At 39.5% G+C, this 20192-nt stretch overlaps 1 protein-coding gene across 1 annotated transcript in view; it reads left to right on the plus strand.

Moving 5' to 3' along the window:
- LOC111142412 (additional sex combs like 3, transcriptional regulator) overlaps nucleotides 1–20192 on the plus strand; it is a 150275-nt gene that overhangs the window by 49307 nt on the left and 80776 nt on the right. Inside the window, exons 5-7 of the mRNA XM_022495480.1 lie at nucleotides 4441–4562; nucleotides 16412–16529; nucleotides 17504–17623. Coding sequence (XP_022351188.1) covers nucleotides 4441–4562; nucleotides 16412–16529; nucleotides 17504–17623 — 360 coding nt within the window. The remainder of the gene's footprint in view (nucleotides 1–4440; nucleotides 4563–16411; nucleotides 16530–17503; nucleotides 17624–20192) is intronic.

Genomic DNA, 20192 nt, shown 5'->3' on the forward strand with positions numbered 1-20192 from the left:
TAATTTCTCCCTTCTTTGTGTCTTGGTTTAAAGGTCAAAGCCCTCTTGTACACTTGTCAGTGGATTAGTAATTACACTGGGGGGAGTAGTGCCCAAAGCTTCTGTCATTCAGCTTTAAAAAATATGAGCTCTAACCCATATTTTCTAGTTTGATCTCATTTTTGAAGCTGAAGGATAAGTGAACGAGGGGAAAGAGGAGGACAACATGGAGACTCTGTGAGTCAGAAATCCAGTCTTGCCGGGCAGAAATCCAGTCTTGCTGGGCAGTCACCAGTTTCTCTAGCCTTCAGGACTGTCTCATGATGACGAGGAATCTTCCATCTCTCTTTGCTCCTGAGGCTTCCAAATAGAATATTTGGGATGGGAGGTTTGGGAGTCTGAGTATGAGTGAGAGTGGAGGTAGTTGAGCAGCAAATACTAAGAATCTCATTACCTGTTTGAATTTAAAACAAGCAGATTAGCCTTTAACTATGTCTTTGACTTTGCCTAGTTTTGGCAGCCAAGCAAAATGTAGGCAGAAATAACATTTCTGTACCTTGAAAAAAAAAAAAACCAAAACACCCTTTCCTTGTCTTCATTTTGTCCACCTACAGAAAGGGCAGGCAGTCTTGTGGGGTTTTGAGGTATAAATCCTGGCATTCGTTTCTGTGATCATGCCAGTGAAGTTAGAAAAAAAAAACAAAAACCAACCCATTCTTGTTTGAACGCCAAAAAGATATCACTTTCTAAGCTGCCTGTCAGTGTTTGATATTTATTGGATAAAACATCTGTCCTAATTCTTCAGTTTCCTGGTTTCTGTTGTAATTTTACATACGGGGGATTTCCCTTGGTCCTTTCCTTAACATTGATTTTTCTTTGGCTTGTATTTCAGAGGCCAAACCCAGTCCCTTCTGTAAATATTCAGGAAAGTGTTTAAAATGAGCTCTGCATTATTTATTTATCACATCTGTTATTAAGAAAGCTGCAAGAACGAAGTGAAAGTGAAAACCGTGTGTTTTGTCGGAATATGAAGCTGCATGAACCTCCCACAGTCCAGCTACTTGGTGTTTTTCTGTTTAGCCGCCCTCGTCGTATACATGGCAAAAGAATGAAAAAAATCACTCATACACCCGTGTTAAGGGTCCATTTTTGTCAGTACACACACACACACACACACACACACCATGTGCATGTACACGGCACACACGCAGGTGCACTGTTTGGAGCCTATGGATTGCACTGTGCATTTATCTCTTGACTTTTTCCTTAAAAATAAGGTATTTGTGTTTTTTTTTTTAACCCAAAGGAACACTCATTTATTCATTTTCTATTACATTTACTTTTTTTAAAAGTTGCATAAATATTTGATCAGAAATAAATAATTCGGGGGGCGCCTGGGTGGCTCAGTGGGTTAAGCCTCTCCCTTCGGCTCAGGTCATGATCTCAGAGTCCTGGGATCGAGCCCCCCATCGGGCTCTCTGCTAAGTGGGGAGCCTGCTTCCCCCTCTCTCTCTGCCTGCCTCTCTGCCTGCTTATGATCTCTGTCAAATAAATAAAATCTTAAAAAAAAAAAAAAAGAAAGAAAGAATGTGGGAAAAATGGTTTGATCCAGGGAAACAGGACCAAGCTCCAAAGAGGGAATCAGGAAGGCAATTGACTATGGAGGAAGGAATTCCCATGATGCTTCATTTGAGCATTGGATGGAATGTAAGATATAGCAAAATAGAGATTTAAGTTAAAGAAAAATGAATCATCTTCAGAAGAAAACTTCATAGGACTGCTTGATGCTGTTTGATTTTATTGTCCTTCCCTCCACCTGAAGTTCTGGGCTCCAAATGGAACCAAATCTTCCTTTTGGAAAGACTAAATGCATGTGAATCACTATTAACTTGGTGGAATGGTGAATTTAAATGAAGTATGCATTATATCCTCTGATAGTTAAACAGGTATCGTGATGCCATGTGGCTTCCTAAATCAGAGGGAAGTAAAGCAAGTTCTAAGATATCTCTTGTGCTCTGGAAGGAGGGCTGACTGTACCATTTACTGTCTCAGTCAGATGAGTGCAGGGGGGATGAGCTTTCATTATGTACAGACTAATTCAGCATCTGTTGTTTTTGGATCCTGCTTCACTGGAGTTTACCTTTGCAAGACTTATGAATAAAAGCACTTCCTAAGCAAATCGGTAAATCTGTTTGGATGTCCAGTATGCAGAACTATTCTGCTATTTTCCCTAGGTTCCCTAAAATCCAGGGGTGGCATTTGGCTCTCCTTTTTAACTAATCAGTAAGTTTCCACAGTCAAGGTAGAAATACTACTCTAAGAATGTGAAGTAATAAAATAACTTTGCTTCTGTCTGGGCTTCTGTTGTCACATATAGGTCCATCCAACTGGAATCAGTTGTCCCCGCTGTGACCTTCCTCTCAGTTCCTTAGTTTGTCTCACTTCATAGAGACTTCAGAACATTAAAAAGACCATCGATGTAATCACATAAAAGTAAATTTATCTTTGAACTATAAACCAATAGTTAATTTCTGATATTTCTTGATGAGTAAGACTTGGCAGAGTATTATAATTTACTGTAGTGATCATTGCAAGGAGAAAAGCCTAGGAGCCATAGTCCGTGGGAGCAGTGTGACAATTTCTTAACTACAACGTTTAGACTGTTTTAAGGAAAAGTATCATATGGTATCAAATAGAAGCAAGTCACCTGATCATTAATTCAGGGACTTCTCTGAGTCTGTCCATGGGCAAATCCTTTGGCTTCTTCAACTGAAGTATTTCCTGAGCCAATCACTGTCACCGATAGTTCTTAATTTTTTCATGTCTGTGGTTAAATGACTTGATCTTCCTGTCCTTATCAACTTACTGTTTCAGTACCTTCGGGATGCAACCAAATTGAACTTCTTTAGACACTGAATTTTCTGCATCAGTTCTGGGATTTGAGGACAAATATTTTAAGTGCGAAATTATGGGTCTGGCCCTGACTCCCAGCTCTGCTATTTTGTTGACTTTGTTACCGTTGGCAAGCTGTTGCGCCTTTCTGAGCTCTAGTTTCCTCTCTCCAAAACAGAGACAGTACCTTAATGTCTTGCAAGGAAGCAGCAACGATGCGGCAGGGATGAAATGAAATCACATATGTAAAGCGCTTGGCATTAATAACTAACAATTACTGTCCGAAACTTGTTCCTTTTGTTTGGTCCTCAGTAACTTGATTACTTTCTGTCTTAAAACAAAACTTGACTCTTTTCCCCCAAAATTCTCCTTCATGAGCCACATTTTTATTTCTAGGCAACATGTGCTTGAGTCTATCTAAAGCAGCTTGAGTGTTCTCAACACTGTGCACGTGCATATGCTTCCATTTTTGACTAGAATAATTTTTACTCCTCCACCTGCCTCTAAAGCTCAGGTCAGAATCTTCTCAAGTGACTGTTCCTTCAAAAATTTTCTTGGATTAGCGTTAACCCTGGTGCCCTTAAAAAGTCATATTTTGAGCTTTTCCAATATGTTCTCAAGTTATTTTTTTCCATCTAACTTCCGCTTGCCTCCTGCCTTTGACATCTGCCTCCATTCTGCCCCCAATCACAGCACTTCCTGACTTTGATTTTCCAAATAACACCTTCCCCTCTGGTGTGCACAGAAGAGGGCCTGCATCTCTCTGTGGCCAGAGTCCAGCCTCTTCTCTCTGGTGGACAGTTTGAGGGCTAAAGATGAGTGCTGGCCATAACCCAGGTTCCACAGAGCCACAGGTGAATGTGGGCCCTTGTCACCCATGTCAGTGAGACATTGGTTCGTCTAAAAAACAGCTTTTTGAAGAAAATGTCCTCTGTAGAATAGGCAACAGGAAAGTTTGATTCTGGTAAAAGTGGGCAGATTATATGATTCTCTGCAGAAAGCATGATGTTCTTGAAAATACTTGCCTTAAATTGACCCCCAACATCTTGGCTTTTATTTTTCCTTCTCCGTGATAGATGACTTGGCCCATAGGATAAGACAAACATGTCCCAGTAGGCCAGGAAGTCTATAGAAGGAGGGCTGTTAAATGGAAGAACACCAGGGCCGTTGGTAGATTTGAAACACAGTTTCATGAATTTACATTGTTTCTTCAAAAGACTGTGCATTGCTCAATCTGCATATTCAGATTTGGAAAGTATCTACTGACTCCCAAGTCTTCAGGCAGATATTATGCTCATTTTTACGTCTGCACAATAGCCCTGTGGGATAGGAATTAACATCAATTAGTGGGTAAGGACACGGGGTATAGAGAGGTTACGTGTAACTGTGACCACCCAGTTATTAAGTGATCCATTCTCTCAAATCTAGATATTCTTCTTGTCACTGTGGTATTTGGCTTTATTTTAGGTATCCATTTTCAATTGGAGAGAAGCTCCAAGTGAGTTAATTACAGTGGATATAAAAAAAGGAATTCAAATTAGTAATATCATTATCTCTCTCTGTTTCTAGTTTGTGCGAAGCAGGTAAACGATGAAGCGTCTTCCACTCGAGATTCAAGCCTCACGAACACAGCGGTGCAAAGCAAGTTAGCGTCTTCCTTTCAGCAACACACCAAAAAGGCTCTGAAACAGGTAAGAGAGCTGCCGTTCGTTCTTTGTTCGACCTCCTAAAAGTAATGGGTGTGAGGTGGAGAAGGTAAAATCTGCAGGAACATAGCAGCCAGAGAGCAACAGAGATGTCCTGAATTCAACTACTTGCATTATATTCATACACTAATTTTACTCCAGGCGAAAAACTAGGAGAGGCCTGGCTGAGAACTTTAATGTAAAATAGAAGAGGGAAAATGTTCTTGGAGCCATGAAAACTTTAATATTACAATTTTCTTGTGTGAGGTTTATGGTAAACATTTTGGGTTTGTAAATGCATTGCATATCTTGAAAATACTGTCTCTGGGGTCTCATGCTTAACTAATAGTTGATATAAAAAATAAACACATAATTTCTTCCGTGTGACTGAGACGCATCAAGTTATGACTAGGAAAAAGAGTAGTTGTGGCTTACTTTTATCAAGAATGTCTACCAGTGAGCGTTTGGTGCTGAATGGAGGTTAATCGTGCAATATCATCTTGATACTACCTACGTGTTCTTGATCTCTGTGTCCTTGCGCCAAGGTGGTGATGGGAGGGAATGGTTGCAAGGTTGGCTTCTAGGTTCTGAAACACCCCGGTTTGAATTCCTGCAACTCTGGGCAAGACACTTCTCTCCTCTGAATCTTGAATTTCCTGTCTAGAGAATGTGGGAAATAATAGCACCTTTCACATGGGAACAATCCGAGAGAAGTCTGTGAGGTGAGATGTCGAAAGCACATGGCAGAATAAGCGACCCCGACCCCTAACAGCCACTTAGTAGATGGTAGCTATTGCTGCCACACCAGCACATTCCGAACTGGGCGTGGAAGAAGAGGAGACGATGCTGTGCTTAGATGGGGACACTGCGTGATGGTAATGTGCTCCATAAGTGGAAAGCTTATGTATGTGACCGTTCATGTGAAAATTCATGATTTTCCCTTGTTTAACTGCCTTCCTCTCCCATATTTATTTTGCTCTTTCTATGACAGCCCCCCTCCCTCACATCTCCTGCAGACCCTGACCAAGTCTAGGAATAGAAGTACCATTCTCATGATATATTTATAACAAGGAAGAGGAGAAATGTTTTTAAAAAAATGATTTTTTTTAAGTCTCAGTAACCTAAAGCTTCTTAATATCCTATCCAGTTTCCTAGACAGCCCCTACCTTCTCCTCTACTTCAAACAAGGAAACTTAGGAAAGAAACTCAACCTTTTTGTACTGAATTACATTACTTTTCTATTCTGTATTAATTATTGAAATTGCAGTATTTCCTTTCATTGGTATTATGTATAAAGTAATTAGTGTTACATCAAATAATCTTTGATGAGCTTGCCATTTATATCTTGTATGATGTTTTAGACCAAAGAACAAAATTGAATTCAGTGCTGAGATCCCTTTTTAAGTGATGAAATAAAGGATGGATGGCAGTAGGGAAGTCCAGGAAAAGGCTTATTCAGGTGGCAAATGGAATGCGGATAATAAAATACTACCCAGGAGAGAACGAAGGATACAAAGCTGGATACCGGTACTTGTAGCATTTAAAAAACATAGATGCAGTCATAAATGAAAGTCATACTTCTGAAGGGCAGTGATTTAGAAAATGTCTACACCATGAAATATTCCTGTATGTAAACAGGCATAAAGATAAAAATTCAGATCTATGTCTTGTCATGTCTCACTATTTTTTACTTTCTCCATTTTGGTTTTATATCATTTGAACATTTTTTATAATGATTAACTTATTTCACAACTTTGAGTTAGTATTTTTGTGTTGTTGCACAGCATGTGTTCATGGAAAGTGCCACTTGCTTGCTTAGGATCTAAGCCTCTTTTTAAGAAACCTGTCCTATAAGCTTCTTAATGTCCCGGAAGAGCTGTTTAGTAATTTCTTAAAACTTCATATTGTATAACCAAATAGCAAATTAGCTACTGTGGGAAGATGGCATAATATGTAGCAGATATGCTAATGTTTGATTAATAATCAAATTCGTATTGGAAATTCATTAGAAAAAAAGCTGCTCTTGCAGAATTTTGCCTAGATTCCCTGTAATTGCTGAGTTTCTTAAGACAGCATTTCAAAAATTGACTGAACATGAGGCATTTTAAATTGTAGCAGCCTCAGCAATTCTGCAGCTTTCTTTTCTTTTGGGTAGTTGAATGGCTACGACCATGTAGAATTCTTTGTAAGTGTATATATATACACATACGTGTACATACATATGTATGTGTTCTCTATTCATAAATATATGTTTTGTGTGTATGTATGCGTGTATAAATCATCTTATGAATGTAGGGCCAGCCGAATGACCCTAATGACAATTACATTAGTTGACATTCACTTTTCTGAATTCTACACATTATGCTCTGTATTTTATATATACCGTGTCATTTGATCCGCATAGAAATCCTTTAATGTATGTACGAGTATTCCCATTTTTCAAGTGAGGGAAAGAAGGCCCAGAGAATTTAGATGACTTGCCCACAGTTGTTCAGCGAGTACATTTTGGAGATGACACTTGAACCCAGAATCATAGTTTCAGATTCTTCCCTCTTAACTGATACTGCCTTTTAGCATGTGGTCTATAATATGATAGATGAATTTTTTACATTATCTCTAGAAATTTACATTCTTCAGCATTTGTATAATGTAAGAAAAGCAATACAGCATAATCATTAAGAATATTATTTTTGAACACAGACTTGTGTACAGTTTCAGCACACATTACTGGCAGACACTCAAATATATCAATTATGCCGCTCTTATCATTTTGCTGGAAGTGTATTGGGGGTCAGTCAGCCTTTAGTAGTTTGGCTGTCCGTAGGCCAGTGTACATTCTTAGAAAGAAGTAGGTGGAGCTATGGTGAGGAAAAAAAAAAAAGAAGTAGGTGGAGCTATGGTGAGAAAAAAAAAAGAAAGAGGTAGGTGGGGAAAAAAGAGAAACCCAGTAGCTTTATGAGCCTAAGTGTAGTTAAATAATAATAATAAGTTATTATTACTTATTTATTATTTTATTTTATTTATTTATTAAAATAAACCCTCAGGCAAAATAAGCCAGACATAATTTCTCAGATCTGAGGCCTCCATACCCACCCAAATTATGTTGCATAGAGAGTGGGTCCTTTTACTCGGCAATACTGCTGATTGCAGTGTAACTAGAGTCTGGGCAACATGGAGGCTAGAATGTCCCTTGACTACTGACATAGAATATTTTCATTGCTTCTAAATATTTGGGTCTCTTTTGCCTTCTGATCATCAAAATGTTAGTTAACATTCTATGTTCGATATAGTTGCATGAATAATATATTGTTATTGTGGTAGATTTTTTTTTTTCTGAATACACGTATTCCAAATAAACACATTCAGAGGCCTCCGGAGAGTAGCAGCTTGCTGATTATTACCTTGTTCCCTGACTTCTTTCCACCTTGTTATTTTAGTTATAATGATCCTAAAAAATATGAAATGATTAGATTTTGAATTTTAAAGAGGAAGGATTAAGAAAGATTAAATTTTGGAAGTTTTGAAACAGCAGAATCAAATGAAAGATTAGGGAAAAGGATGAGTTCTGTGATGATGGGATGTAACATGGTGTAGAAAAGAACCTTTCTATGTTGTTGCTGTTGTTTCATTCGACTTATTTATTTAGGGTGGTAGAATTTATTCATAAAGTTGCAGGTATTTTGCCCTCTCCTCTTATCACAAAGCAGATATGGTGTTGGTATTTTGCTTCAGCTTTATATGTTTGACCAATACCATGAAATTCCAAAGGTTATGTTGCACGATAGCAGTTTCTTGAACATGGGCGTTGACATTTAGCCTGAGAACAACAGTGCAAGTTGGTAGTGCCTGACTCAGCCAACTGTTTTCTATGTGTGTATTTCTAATTATTTTAGCATTCACAGCATGTGATATTCTCCGATTTTTCAGTGAAGGGCTTATTGCGTTCAGTGCATTCTTAAGTTACATTGTTAGTGTTTTTTTCGTATTACAATAAAACAGGCATTACTTGTTTATGCAAATTCCAAGTTAACACAAATGCCTGTGATTTTAGGTTTTATTTTTCATTACAGTAGAAATGAGAAACCATTCCAATTTTTTTAGAGTTATCTGACAAGCTTTCTATTGAAAAAATAAAATGTATATTTAAAGGGTTGACTTTGGTTGTTGTTGTTTCTTTCTTTTTATAAGAGACTATCACAATACATGTCTAGAGAAAAGCATGCTCAGCCTCATCTTTTGATTTCTTTATTTTTGCTTAAAGCCAGAGTTGTAATTGACGCTTGATAGGATCTTTACTTTTCCCTGACTGGCTTAGCTCTGTTATGTGTTTCCTTTAAAAAATAAGTTTATTTCCAAGTTTAAGCCTATAAATTTCTTTCGTACTGAATAACACCTGGAAGTATTAAGCTTGGTTAGTACCCTGTTCTCTGTGGGGTTTGGTCGTGTTGGACATTAAAGGCGTGGGCAGCTTAAAGGTACATTCCTTCACAGTAGACTGCATTTACACTTGCCTTCTTCTTGTTTAAGTTGTTTTGTTTTTAAAGATTTTATTTGTTTATCTGACAGAGAGAGAGAGAGAGAGAGCTGGTGCTCGCATAACGTGGGGAGGGGCAGGGGGAGAGGGAGAAACAGATTTCCCGCTGAGAAGGGAGCCCAATGTACGGCTGGATCCCAGGACCCTGACATCATGACCTGAGCAAGTCAGAGGTTCAACCCACTGAACCATCCAGACACCCTGATTTAAGTTTTGATGGTATTTCTTTCTGGATTTGAAATTATAGGATTTAAAGTTGTTCAATAATATATTCCATTAGCGTTCCAAACTAGAGCTACGTCTTGAGTAGTTGGAAAGTAGTTCAGTGACATCATCCCCCTCAAATGAATCTAGACGAATGCAGTAAGTCTTATTTATGTAATGTCAGTGTCAATAAAACCATGTTACAGATTGAGCAACAGGGCCACCTCTAGCCAATTGAGACCTTTGGTGTGTAATAGAAAACACCACCTCTCATAGTTTGTCACAACAAAATAAAATCTCCTGTTTCAGGGCAGCCTTATGCAGAGCAAACCTCCCACGACCAGCTAAAGTGAAGCTTCTAGGGGTGCTTTGGTGGCTCAGTTGGTTAAGCGTCTGCCTTTGGCTTGGGTCATGATCCCAGGGTCCTGGGATTGAGCCCCGCATCGGGCTCCTTGCTCATCAGGGAGCCTGCTTCTCCCTCTGCCTGCCGCTGCCCCTGCTTGTGCTCTCTCTCGATCTCAAATAAATAAATAAAAGCTTAAAAAAAATTAGTCTTATTTTCTTAACCTGGTCTTATTTTCTTAATCTAATCATGACTTTATATTTTTCAGGCTGTGGGATATCCAAATTTAAATAATGTTAAATTGCATTTAACTTCTATTATTTGTAACATATACTGTCAAACAGGAATTTTCTTGTTCTTCTGGAATTTTAGCTAAAGCTCCAGGCTGAGGACAGTGGGATAGAAGTATACCTATTGTAAAGAGAGTGCTAGACACAATATCAGAGGACTTAGTGAGAGACGCCAGATGGCCCTGGACCGTCCCCCAACAGCCAATATGGAAAATAGCTCAAGAGTCATTTGAAGGAGCATTAATTAAATGGATTTTATAAAACTGGATAGAGCTCTGCTACATCCTCTCTATCTTGGTGAAGGGAGGTATAGTCTCAGTGAGAGGAAGACTCAGAGAGAAACACTAGTGAAGGGTGCAGTTTTTCCCAGGAAGGAAACCTGTTGTCTCACACACTGTTAGGAGGCACACACACACACACACACACAAATATATACATGATATGTACTCTCTATATAGTTATAACTAGATAATAACTATATATAAAGTTGTAACTAGATAATAGATATACGGTTAACATCGTTTGTATAACTCGATGACGCACACCATACAAAACTAGCAGCTGGCCTTCTGCCTCCCAAAGATTGTGATGCTGTGACTCTGATAGCACTAGGTGAGACAACTTTGACCTTTTTTTCTCCTTGTTTTAAACTCTGATCCTGGGGCCCCTCGAAGAAGAGGAAGGAAATGGAGGAAGAGTAAAATCAGGAATCTCTTTGCTAATGCAGTTTTTTGAGCTGAGACCTATGTGTAGCCTGGGGAGAGCAGAAAGAAGGCTTCATATTAGACCTCATATCTTTAAGCCTGAAAATGAGACTGTATAAATACTTGAAGGCGACCCGAGAAGCTATGTGTTCTAGTAAAATATTGTCCAGAAATGAGAAAGGGAAATTGGTCGGAAGTGTGTAAGGCCATATTAGGAGAATAAAGTTATTTCTTGATTTCTTCATGCTGATTTCTGCCTTTTGAATAAACCACTTACATATTTTAAAGGAAGAAGAGGGCTTTCCTATTTTTATTAAAATTATTTCTAAGAATTTTTATTTATCCTTAGTAATTATTTATTGAGCACCTGGTGAAGCCTAGGTAATCTTCTGGGCACTTGGGGATATGTCCGTGAACACAAAAAAGATGAAAATCCCTGCCTTTCAGAGTCTATATTCTGGGTTGGGGAAGGGAAGAGTTAAAATGACATTACACAGTATAATATATTTTCCATAGGGGGAAATAAATTCGAGTGGTTGGTGGGAATAGAGAATATGGCGGGAAAAGCAGTGAAGAGTGTGTTATTTGAATGTTTATGTCCCCTCAGATTCATATATTGGAATCCTAAGGTTCAGTGTAGTGGTATTGGGAGATGGGCTCTTTGGGAGGTGCCTAAGTTACAGGCATGGAGCCATCATAAATGGAATCTGTGTTCTTACAAAAGAGACCCCACCGGAGCTCCCTGGCCCCTGCCTGCCGTGTGAGGGTGCAACGAGGGAGAAGCCCGCAATCCAGAGGGGGCCTCTCACGATCACACTGGCACTGTAATCTCAGGCCTCCAGCCTCCAGACTGCGGAGAATGAATTTCTGTGCTTTACAGGTTATCCATCCTGGGGTATTTTGATAGAGCAGCCCAGATGGGCTAAGGCCATGAGTCAAGTGTCAAGTGTATGAGGAGGTGAGCCATGGGGTCATCTGAGGGAAGAGCGCGGCACGCATAGAAGAGAATTCAGGCAGAGGCTCTGAGGCAGAGGGCTTCCCAGAGTGTTCCAGAACACCCTTCCGAAATTGCTCCAAATGCTCAGAACTATTAAGAAGCCTTTCCAAGGTGTGAGATGCAACATACTTCATGCAGTGGAGCCTGAAAATGTATCCTGAAGCAGTGCATGAAGGCGAAGGACGCTTTTTTGGTAGAAGACACATGGTGCTTTCTCTTTGCTGGGCCTCTGCGGCGTCTTTGGGGCAGAAGTGCTAGAGTGCTCCCTGTAGGCTGTGGGGAGAGACTGGGCTTATAGAGCTGCCTTTGCTTTGAACATAAATCTCCTGTTCCTAATAAACCCACGGCAGTCATTTCAGGGAATTCTTTGCCGTTTCTGTAATCTTCCTAGTCCTTCTTCTGAGCTACCCCAGCTATTTATTCCTTGAACCACCAAAGACCTTTCCTGATAGAGGTCTTAATACTGTCTCTTTCCCTGACTGGAGAGTCTACCATTGTCATGTGGCCAGTTCTTTGTCATTTGGGTTTCATCTCCACTGTCACCTCTCAAGAGATTTTCTTCCCACCCCAGTTACTCTACCTCCTCGTCTTGGCATAATTTTCTTAGTGCTTGTATGTGTGTAAAATTATTGTGCTTATTTTATGTGGTTCCTTGTCAGTCTTTTGCTAAAATGTAAAATAAAAGTCTTTTTTTTTTTTTTTGGTCTTGTTCGTTGCCATGGATCTGCAGTGTACTACAACAGAGTAAGGCCTCCAAAAAACGCACTCATTGCGGAATGGGTCAATTATATAAGAAGTAACATTTATTGGATATTCACGATATGCTACAAATAGTATTAAATACTATTCTATGGATTTCCTATTTAAAATATCTTACCAACACTATTGTATTTGTTTCATAGCGAGATTTTAGCCAAGTAATTTACCCAGCATGCTCAGCTGCTTAGTTCCTTCTTTCTCTGACTCTGCAACCTTACCCTTACCCATCACCTCACACAGTTATTAAGATGCCTCTGCACCGGTCCCCAATCTTTTGCAGATCAGCACATTAGAAGAGGGGGGTTTTAACACCTGTTGGGCAGTGGTCAGACCCATTTATTTGGGGAGGTGAGGAACATTGGGAATGGTGTGTAGAAGGTCTCAGAGATTGGTGCCCTCAGGCTGAATTTAGCTCAGAGTCCTCTTTGTTTTGCTTGGTACTTTGTTTAAAAACAGGAAAAATCAGGGTGCCTGGGTGGCTCAGTGGGTTAAGCCTCTGCCTTCGGCTCGGGTCATGATCCCAGGGTCCTGGGATCGAGCCCCACATCGGGCTCTCTGCTCAGTGGAGAGCCTGCTTCCTCCTCTCTCTCTGCCTGCCTCTCTGCCAACTTGTGATCTCTGTCTGTCAAATAAATAAATAAAATCTTAAAAAAAAAAAAAAAACAGGAAAAATCACCTTAAAATCCAGTGGTGTTGCATCTCTTGAGTACTAACTGCCTCCCCCCATGGGGTGTGTGCTTTCCTCAATTACTTCAGCCTCCCCCTCTTTCATTGTCTCACCCCAATGTCCAGAAAAACATTGCCCATTTCTCAGGGGATTGTGAGGAGACCTGCAGCATATGTTCGAGTGATTGATGTGCACCTAATTGCAGAAATCGAGTTAGACAACCCAAAACCCCATGGACAGTTAGCTTCTTTACTTGCAGGAGGAACACCCTCCAGCAAGAGAACAGGAATCACTAGAACGCATGGGCCACTGTACCGCCTGCCTCACGCACACGGCAGGTGCCAGAATTCTCTTGTGCGGAGCCCACTCTGTCCCAGACAGCTTAGCTCCTGTGCATTGTTTTCTCCACCTCCACCCACATTCTGATCTGCTTGGAAGCTGTCCCTTGTCTCCAGAGTCAGATAAATCCTGCTTTCTGGGAAGTGAACTGGAATCCTCAGGTTAGCCTGGAGTAACTGTGGATCACTAACTGTGATCGAGATGCCCCTTCAGATAACTGGCCTGGGATGCTCCTCAGGTTTGCCGAGCAGCTCTCTACTTGAACTGCTCTGACTAGCCTCACAGGAAAAAAAAACGACCTCCCAGCTTTTGCTGTCCGCCCCTAGAAATGTTATTCAGGGTCAAATGGAGTGCATGTTTTTCAGAAGTAAAACAGAAAGGTATGCATATTTTAAATACACTTAAGACAATTTTTTTTATATGGTGGGCATTTAGTTTTGGTCACCTATGGATACGTTGCTTCATTTTAGCATTTAAAAAATACTGTATTTAGGGGCGCCTGGATGCCTCAGTGGGTTAAAGCCTCTGCCTTCGGCTCAGATCATGATCCCAGGGTCCTGGGATCAAGCCCCACATCAGGCTTTCTGCTCACCGGGGAGCCTGCTTCCTCCTCTCTCTCTCTGCCTGCCTTTGCCTACTTGTGATCTCTCTCTGTCAAATAAATAAATAAATATTTTTAAAAAAATAAAAATACTGTATTTAAAAATTGTTGTCCAAGTTTCTGAGCAGGAAATACATATTTAGAAAAATATCATTGAATGGTCTCTATATTGATTAGTGTTCCTCTATCCCTACCTTGGCTCCACCTTGATGCTATGGGTTGTTGTTGCCATTATTATTATTATTATTATTATTATTATTTTAAAGATTTTATTTATTTGTTTGACAGAGAGAGATTACAAGAAGGCAGAGAGGCAGGCAGAGAGAGAGAGGGTAAAGCAGTCTCCCTGCTGAGCAGAGAGCCCGATGCAGGAATCAATCCCAGGACCCTGAGTCATGACCTGAGCCGAAGGCAGAGGCCTTAACCCACTGAGCCACCCAGGCGTCTTGTATTATTATTATTATTATTATTATTATTATTATCTCATCTCTGTCATGGTTTCTTTCTGTCCAACTACTAATTTGTCTATAGTACAGTCCTCCCAGCTGTAAAAGTTGAGGACAGAATTTTTATCACTTTAATAATTATTTACCACAAATGCTATAAAAAGACTTGTCATCTTTATGATTCCAGGTTCTAAGTATGCCCTTTGTTATTTTACCACTTTTTTTCTTAACCAGTATTTTCAAATATGTACCTACCCACCCTAACATAAAATGAATGCTCTTAAAATACCCACTTGGATTGCCAAGGGAAGAGGTTGATGAGCATGATGTATAGCCTCCTAAAAGTTAATCATTCTTTGTGCAAGTTTTATTGTCTTACGGAGTGGGCAAAAATGGACTTAATCGTAATATAAGGCACCGTGTTGCCTCGTTCTGTTTTATTGTTGGACTGATGGGTTAATGTCTATAAAGTGCTCTGAGCTCTTCACCAGGCTATGGAGATTTAATGCAGTTGTGTACACCTGGAGGAAAGAAAGGGTAGATGTCTTAAATATTTGATAGCACGCATGCGCTCATTAAATACATTATTGACAGCAAGCTGAAGGCAAGGAGGAGGGCATTTTGTTCATTTTTGTAACCCTTGTCCCCCACCCAGTGCCTGCTACTTTATAAAAGCTCGGCAGATGTCAGAACTGAAGGGAAGTCGCTGTGTTATCCTTAGCCAACAGTATCATTTGTAATGGATTTCCCAAGCCATCCACTTTTCCATCCAATTCTAAATCTCATCTGAATAGGCCTTCTCACATATAAATAGCATTTAATTTTTTACTTCTGTAATTATTTGATTGCTAAATCTTACGATGTGCAAGTTGGACATTCAACTTATACCCTTTGCAAATAAAATGACAGTGCTTCTGACAGCAGGGGATAAACGGGCAAGGCAGTATTTTAGGCGGTTGTGACAACTTCTAGTCGAAGAACATTAATCAGCTAACTGAGTTGTTATAAAATTGGTCGAAATGACACAAACGCCAGGAATAAAAATGCCTGAGGCTGTCTGTGGTCGGCCTTTTAACCTTCCGAGGAGTTTTAGCATCCCTGTAACTGTGAATTTAACATCTCTTCAGTTTCACGTGCTGAAGACCCTTTTTATTACAGGTAATTTTCTGTGTAAAGCGATCCGCCGGATAAGCTGTATTTCAGAACTTTTAAATGTCTTTTATTACATTATCATCACCGTAGTTGATTCATTTATGAAACACAAAGCACTCCCATTTGGAGAGGTTTATTCTCGTCTCCATTTTTTTTTTTTTTTTCCTTCCTGGATTTGCCAGAACACCGTCATGTTCGTGTTCTGAAGGTTAATGCCCAAAGTCAAGCAGACAGAAGCCAAGTGCTGCAAGGTTTCCAAGATTAGGACTGATTCCCTTCACAGAAATAAATGATTCCTGCCATGTTCAGTGATTCTGTGCAGCGCTCCCCACGGCTGAGCGAGTGCGTCAATACCGTAGTCCTTACCTGCCGTACATACTGACGACACTCGGTGTTAACTTGATTGACCGAGGAGTGCACTGGAGAGGACGCACCTGCAAAAGAAGTGCAGACACATCTATTTTTATCCCGGTCTCGAAACACTTATTTTACATTTCTTTCACTTGGGAGTCATGGTTTCAAGTTGCATGGGCTCCCAGGCCGCACGGCTAAGGTAGAACAGACCTTTAAGCGCTGCTTTGTTTTCAGAATTATACTCCAAATGGGCTCAGGTAGCTGCCCTTTGCCAATGCCCGACCGTCTGCTTTTGAGGGAAAATGACATGAAGATGACTATTGAGAATCAGGACAAATTAGTGACTCTGTGGAATTTAAGTCTCTTAAGAGGTTGTATCTAATGGGCGAATGGATCATTTAATTCAATTAGGAGAAATCATGTTGGCTATATTTTTATGTTACATTTTATTATCATGTTTTGTAGGCTTTGAGGCAGCAGCAGAAGAGAAGAAATGGAGTCTCAATGATGGTAAACAAGACTGTTCCTCGTGTTGTTTTGACACCATTAAAGGTGTCTGATGAGCAGTCGGATTCGCCTTCAGGTAAATAGCTAAAATACTATATGCTTGGCCAGTTTCTTCCCGGAGGAGACTTCTTCACTGAGAGAGATGTCACGACTTTTCTCTGCAACCGGATAATATTTCTACTTGAGGTTTCGGTTTAAATTTTTTTTTTTTATATACTTTTGCCTCTTTCAGTGAGTCCAAACTAATAGGGCATTTCGCTCTCAAGAGAATAAAAGGCACCAGCATGCTCATCATCAAAGGACTTCATTTGCTACTGTCAGTAGGTGTAAGGAAATGTGTGGTACTGCTCCGTGGATTTTTTGTTGTTGCTGCTTTGGCTTTTGTTTGAATGTTGAACTTTAATGGTGGACCACATGCTGATGTGTAATGCCATCAAAAGCAGTTCGTCCGTGAGTGTGAATTTGTTTTTCAGTCTTCTGCTGCAAAAATCAGCCATCCTTTATTAGTTTCTGTGTTCTGGGAACATTCTTCTCACCTCAGTGCAACCCTGACCTTTTCTTCTAATTTACCTTCTGTCACTTTATCAGCTGTGTACCATTCTGTTTATTATAGATTGATGTTTGCATTTTCTGGTCCTTTTTCAATGTTAAGTTATTTAGAAAGGTATAATCTTTCCTGGTCTCCAAGCTTCTCCTCTTCCTTCATGTTTCTGTCTCTGTCTTGCATCGTCTCTAAATGGTATAGAATTGTCGAAGCTTATCCGTGTGTTTTTACAAAGGATCTGAGTGTTTCTTTTAAAAGCTATCAGATCAGTGAAAGTGTTTTTGACTTCACTATTAGGCCATCTGTTCTTGCTTTTTGTTCTGTTTGATTGATTTATTGGGCTTTTCTCTTTATATCCAGCAGAGGAATCAGATTGTGGCCAAAGGTAGTGAATTAACTTACAGAAAAGGAGATTATATCTATGGTTTTTGAAATAATTTTAGATTTTTTTCTTTTCAAGGACAGCAAGAGGAAGATAATGACATAATAACTATTTCCTTTTTTAGGATCCGAATCTAAAAATGGTGAAGCAGACAGTTCAGATAAAGAAATGAAACATGGGCAGAAATCTCCCACTGGAAAACAAACAAGTCAGCACTTAAAACGATTAAAAAAGTCTGGTTTGGGTGAGTGTTCAATAGACTATGACATTTCACATTTTAGAGATTTATATCTTTTTCAATGAAATGATGGAAAATTCTTAGACCATTTTTTTAATGGTTAAACAGGGAAACTTAACAATCTTTCCAGTTTATCTAAACCAAAAAAGATACCAAATAAGAAAATACAGTTCCAATAGATTGGGCTTAAGCATATTGCTGAATTTATAAGTGATATTATTGGGTACAGATAGGAGATTTAAAGTGATCAGTGTAGTCAAGAAATGATCGGCCAAGTCATGGTTTTATCTACCGTGCCATATTTTGTTGCTGCAACTGGGTTTCAGTTTATCAGAATATACTGCATTAGAGGAAAAAATGCAACTTTTGGGAAAGAGTTCATTCAGCCATCAAGGACATTGTCACTGGGGTCTGTTGCCGTAAAGCTGCTCTGCTTTGCTTTTCATCTGTGCTGCTTGAAATATTCAGTAGTGCTTGTCGGAAGAACAGTGTAAAATTGCTGAGAAGTATAGGAGGCACAGTACCCGGGTCCTGTAAGTCCACACCAGGTTTTCTTCTGCTGATTTCCTTCCTGGTCATTTGCCTCAGGAACTCAACAGCAGCATTCAGGGAAAGCGTAACATGAGAATTCGAGACAAAAATAAACCAGTCCAGAGCTGAACATTGTAGTTCTCTCCCGAACCTGCCTTGCTGGATGTGTGGACCTAATGGCTTCACGTCTCTCTCTCAGTTGGTCCACCTCCGAGGAAGGGTCATGATAATGACTGGATCATTGTAACGTTTGTAAAATGGTTGTTAGAAACTCAAAAGTCACTGACCTGAACTTTATTATTGGTTCTGCCACTTACTTTCTTGGCAACTGAGGGTAATTCTGATATGTAGTTCATCTGTTTATAAAATTCAAGTGAGAGTTTTACTTAATTTCTCCCTCGCTATCTCTCTTTCTCTCTCCCTCCCCCCCCTCTATGTATATAGTAAAGGGTTACTATATACTATATATAAAAGTTTACTGATTGCCTATTGTATACCAGGAATTTTGCTAAACCCTGGGAGCATGCTTTCAATAAAAAGTCTTTGAATAGGATTTATATATCCTTAGATAAGATCTCTTTAGGGAAGCAGAATTTATTTTTGTTTTATATTCTTAGTGTGTAGCATAATTACCTCTTTTGCATTATTTCCAAAGCTAAATAATTTTACAATTTTTTGGGTAGCCCAAAATGTATGAAAGTGTGTTTGTATATAACCTCACTTACATATATGCTGTTATGTTTTTTTCTAGTCTTTTGGGGGTTGAAAAGTAAGTACTTTAATAGGAGTAGCTTCTAAAATAGAAAACTGTAATGGGAGAGTGATATGTAAAGAATGTACTAAAAAATGCCATGTTATAATACCCTAAGTAATTTAAAAGTCAGTGACCTTCAGTTAAAAATGACCTACTACCAATGTCAGTAAAATCAATGCCATATCATGAGTTTAAAACAAATTCAAGGCACAGGGTCCTCCCTATGTAATTACCTGGATAACTTCAGGATTGGGAGTCAAGAAGAGTGTGTATTATTCCTCGGGATCCTGCCACGTGTTAGGTCTTTAGTCAGGAACTCTTCTCGTCTAACCACCGTAACCTAGAAGCCCTGCGTGGCAATAACTATCTAACATGTTAAAAATTGTATTGTCAGATTATTTCAGCTGACTTGTTAGCAAATTAAAAAGTTGATAAAGGAGACCACTGTGTTCATTTTAACCTAAATTTTAAGAGAAAAAAAGACTGCAAAGTAATGGAATAATGAAGCTACCTTAATGAAGGGATGTAGAAGTGAAATCATATTTACTGCCCATATTTAATGCAGTGGTCTATGTCTTTTGAGATAAATTATCTCATTTAGTACTGCTACAATTATGTACAGTAGAGTTATTTCCATTTTTCAGCTGAAGAAATTGAGGCCCAGAGGGTGTCAGGGAGGTTTTCTGTAACTGACATGGCGAAGACACTAGCCAGGGTATAGCTAGCTCCGGAGTGTAGACCATTACCTTGGGGTTCTGAATGTCACATCATCCAGCCCTCAGTGTGGACCTGCAAACGTCACAGAGGAGCAGCAGACCCTCTGTCACGTGACGAGTCCACCACATTCCTTAAAATGCAGGTTCTCTAGTTACATGGAGAAGGGCGAACTAGCAACTCTTAAGATTTCCTGTCTATCCTGTAAAATCAGGCAGATGGAGGAAGAAGATGTGACTTAAAATAAGTCCATTAAGGTTAAAAAAAAAAAAAAGAACCAAAAAACTGCCAAGAGAAGCTGAAGGTGATTACCAGAAAGCAATGGGACCGATGCCTAAGCAGCAAGCAACGGGAGGAGTGACTTATTCTGTGCTGAGGAAGTCCGTGGTGCTTAGGAAGCGTTCAGTAGAGGCCCAGCACTGTAAAATAAAAAGCGAAAACAATGGAAAAATGAAATGAAAAAAAGAGTCTTAAATGTAACCATTTCTAGACAATACCCCATATATCTTTTAGAAAGTATGGTTTTTGATGTTCTGTGACCTTATGAATCTTACAGAGTAAAAGAATCTCAATGCT

This window comes from Enhydra lutris, unplaced genomic scaffold, assembly GCF_002288905.1.
Source record: "Enhydra lutris kenyoni isolate GAN:26980312 unplaced genomic scaffold, ASM228890v2 scaffoldscaffold8, whole genome shotgun sequence".
Classification (NCBI taxonomy): domain Eukaryota; kingdom Metazoa; phylum Chordata; class Mammalia; order Carnivora; family Mustelidae; genus Enhydra; species Enhydra lutris.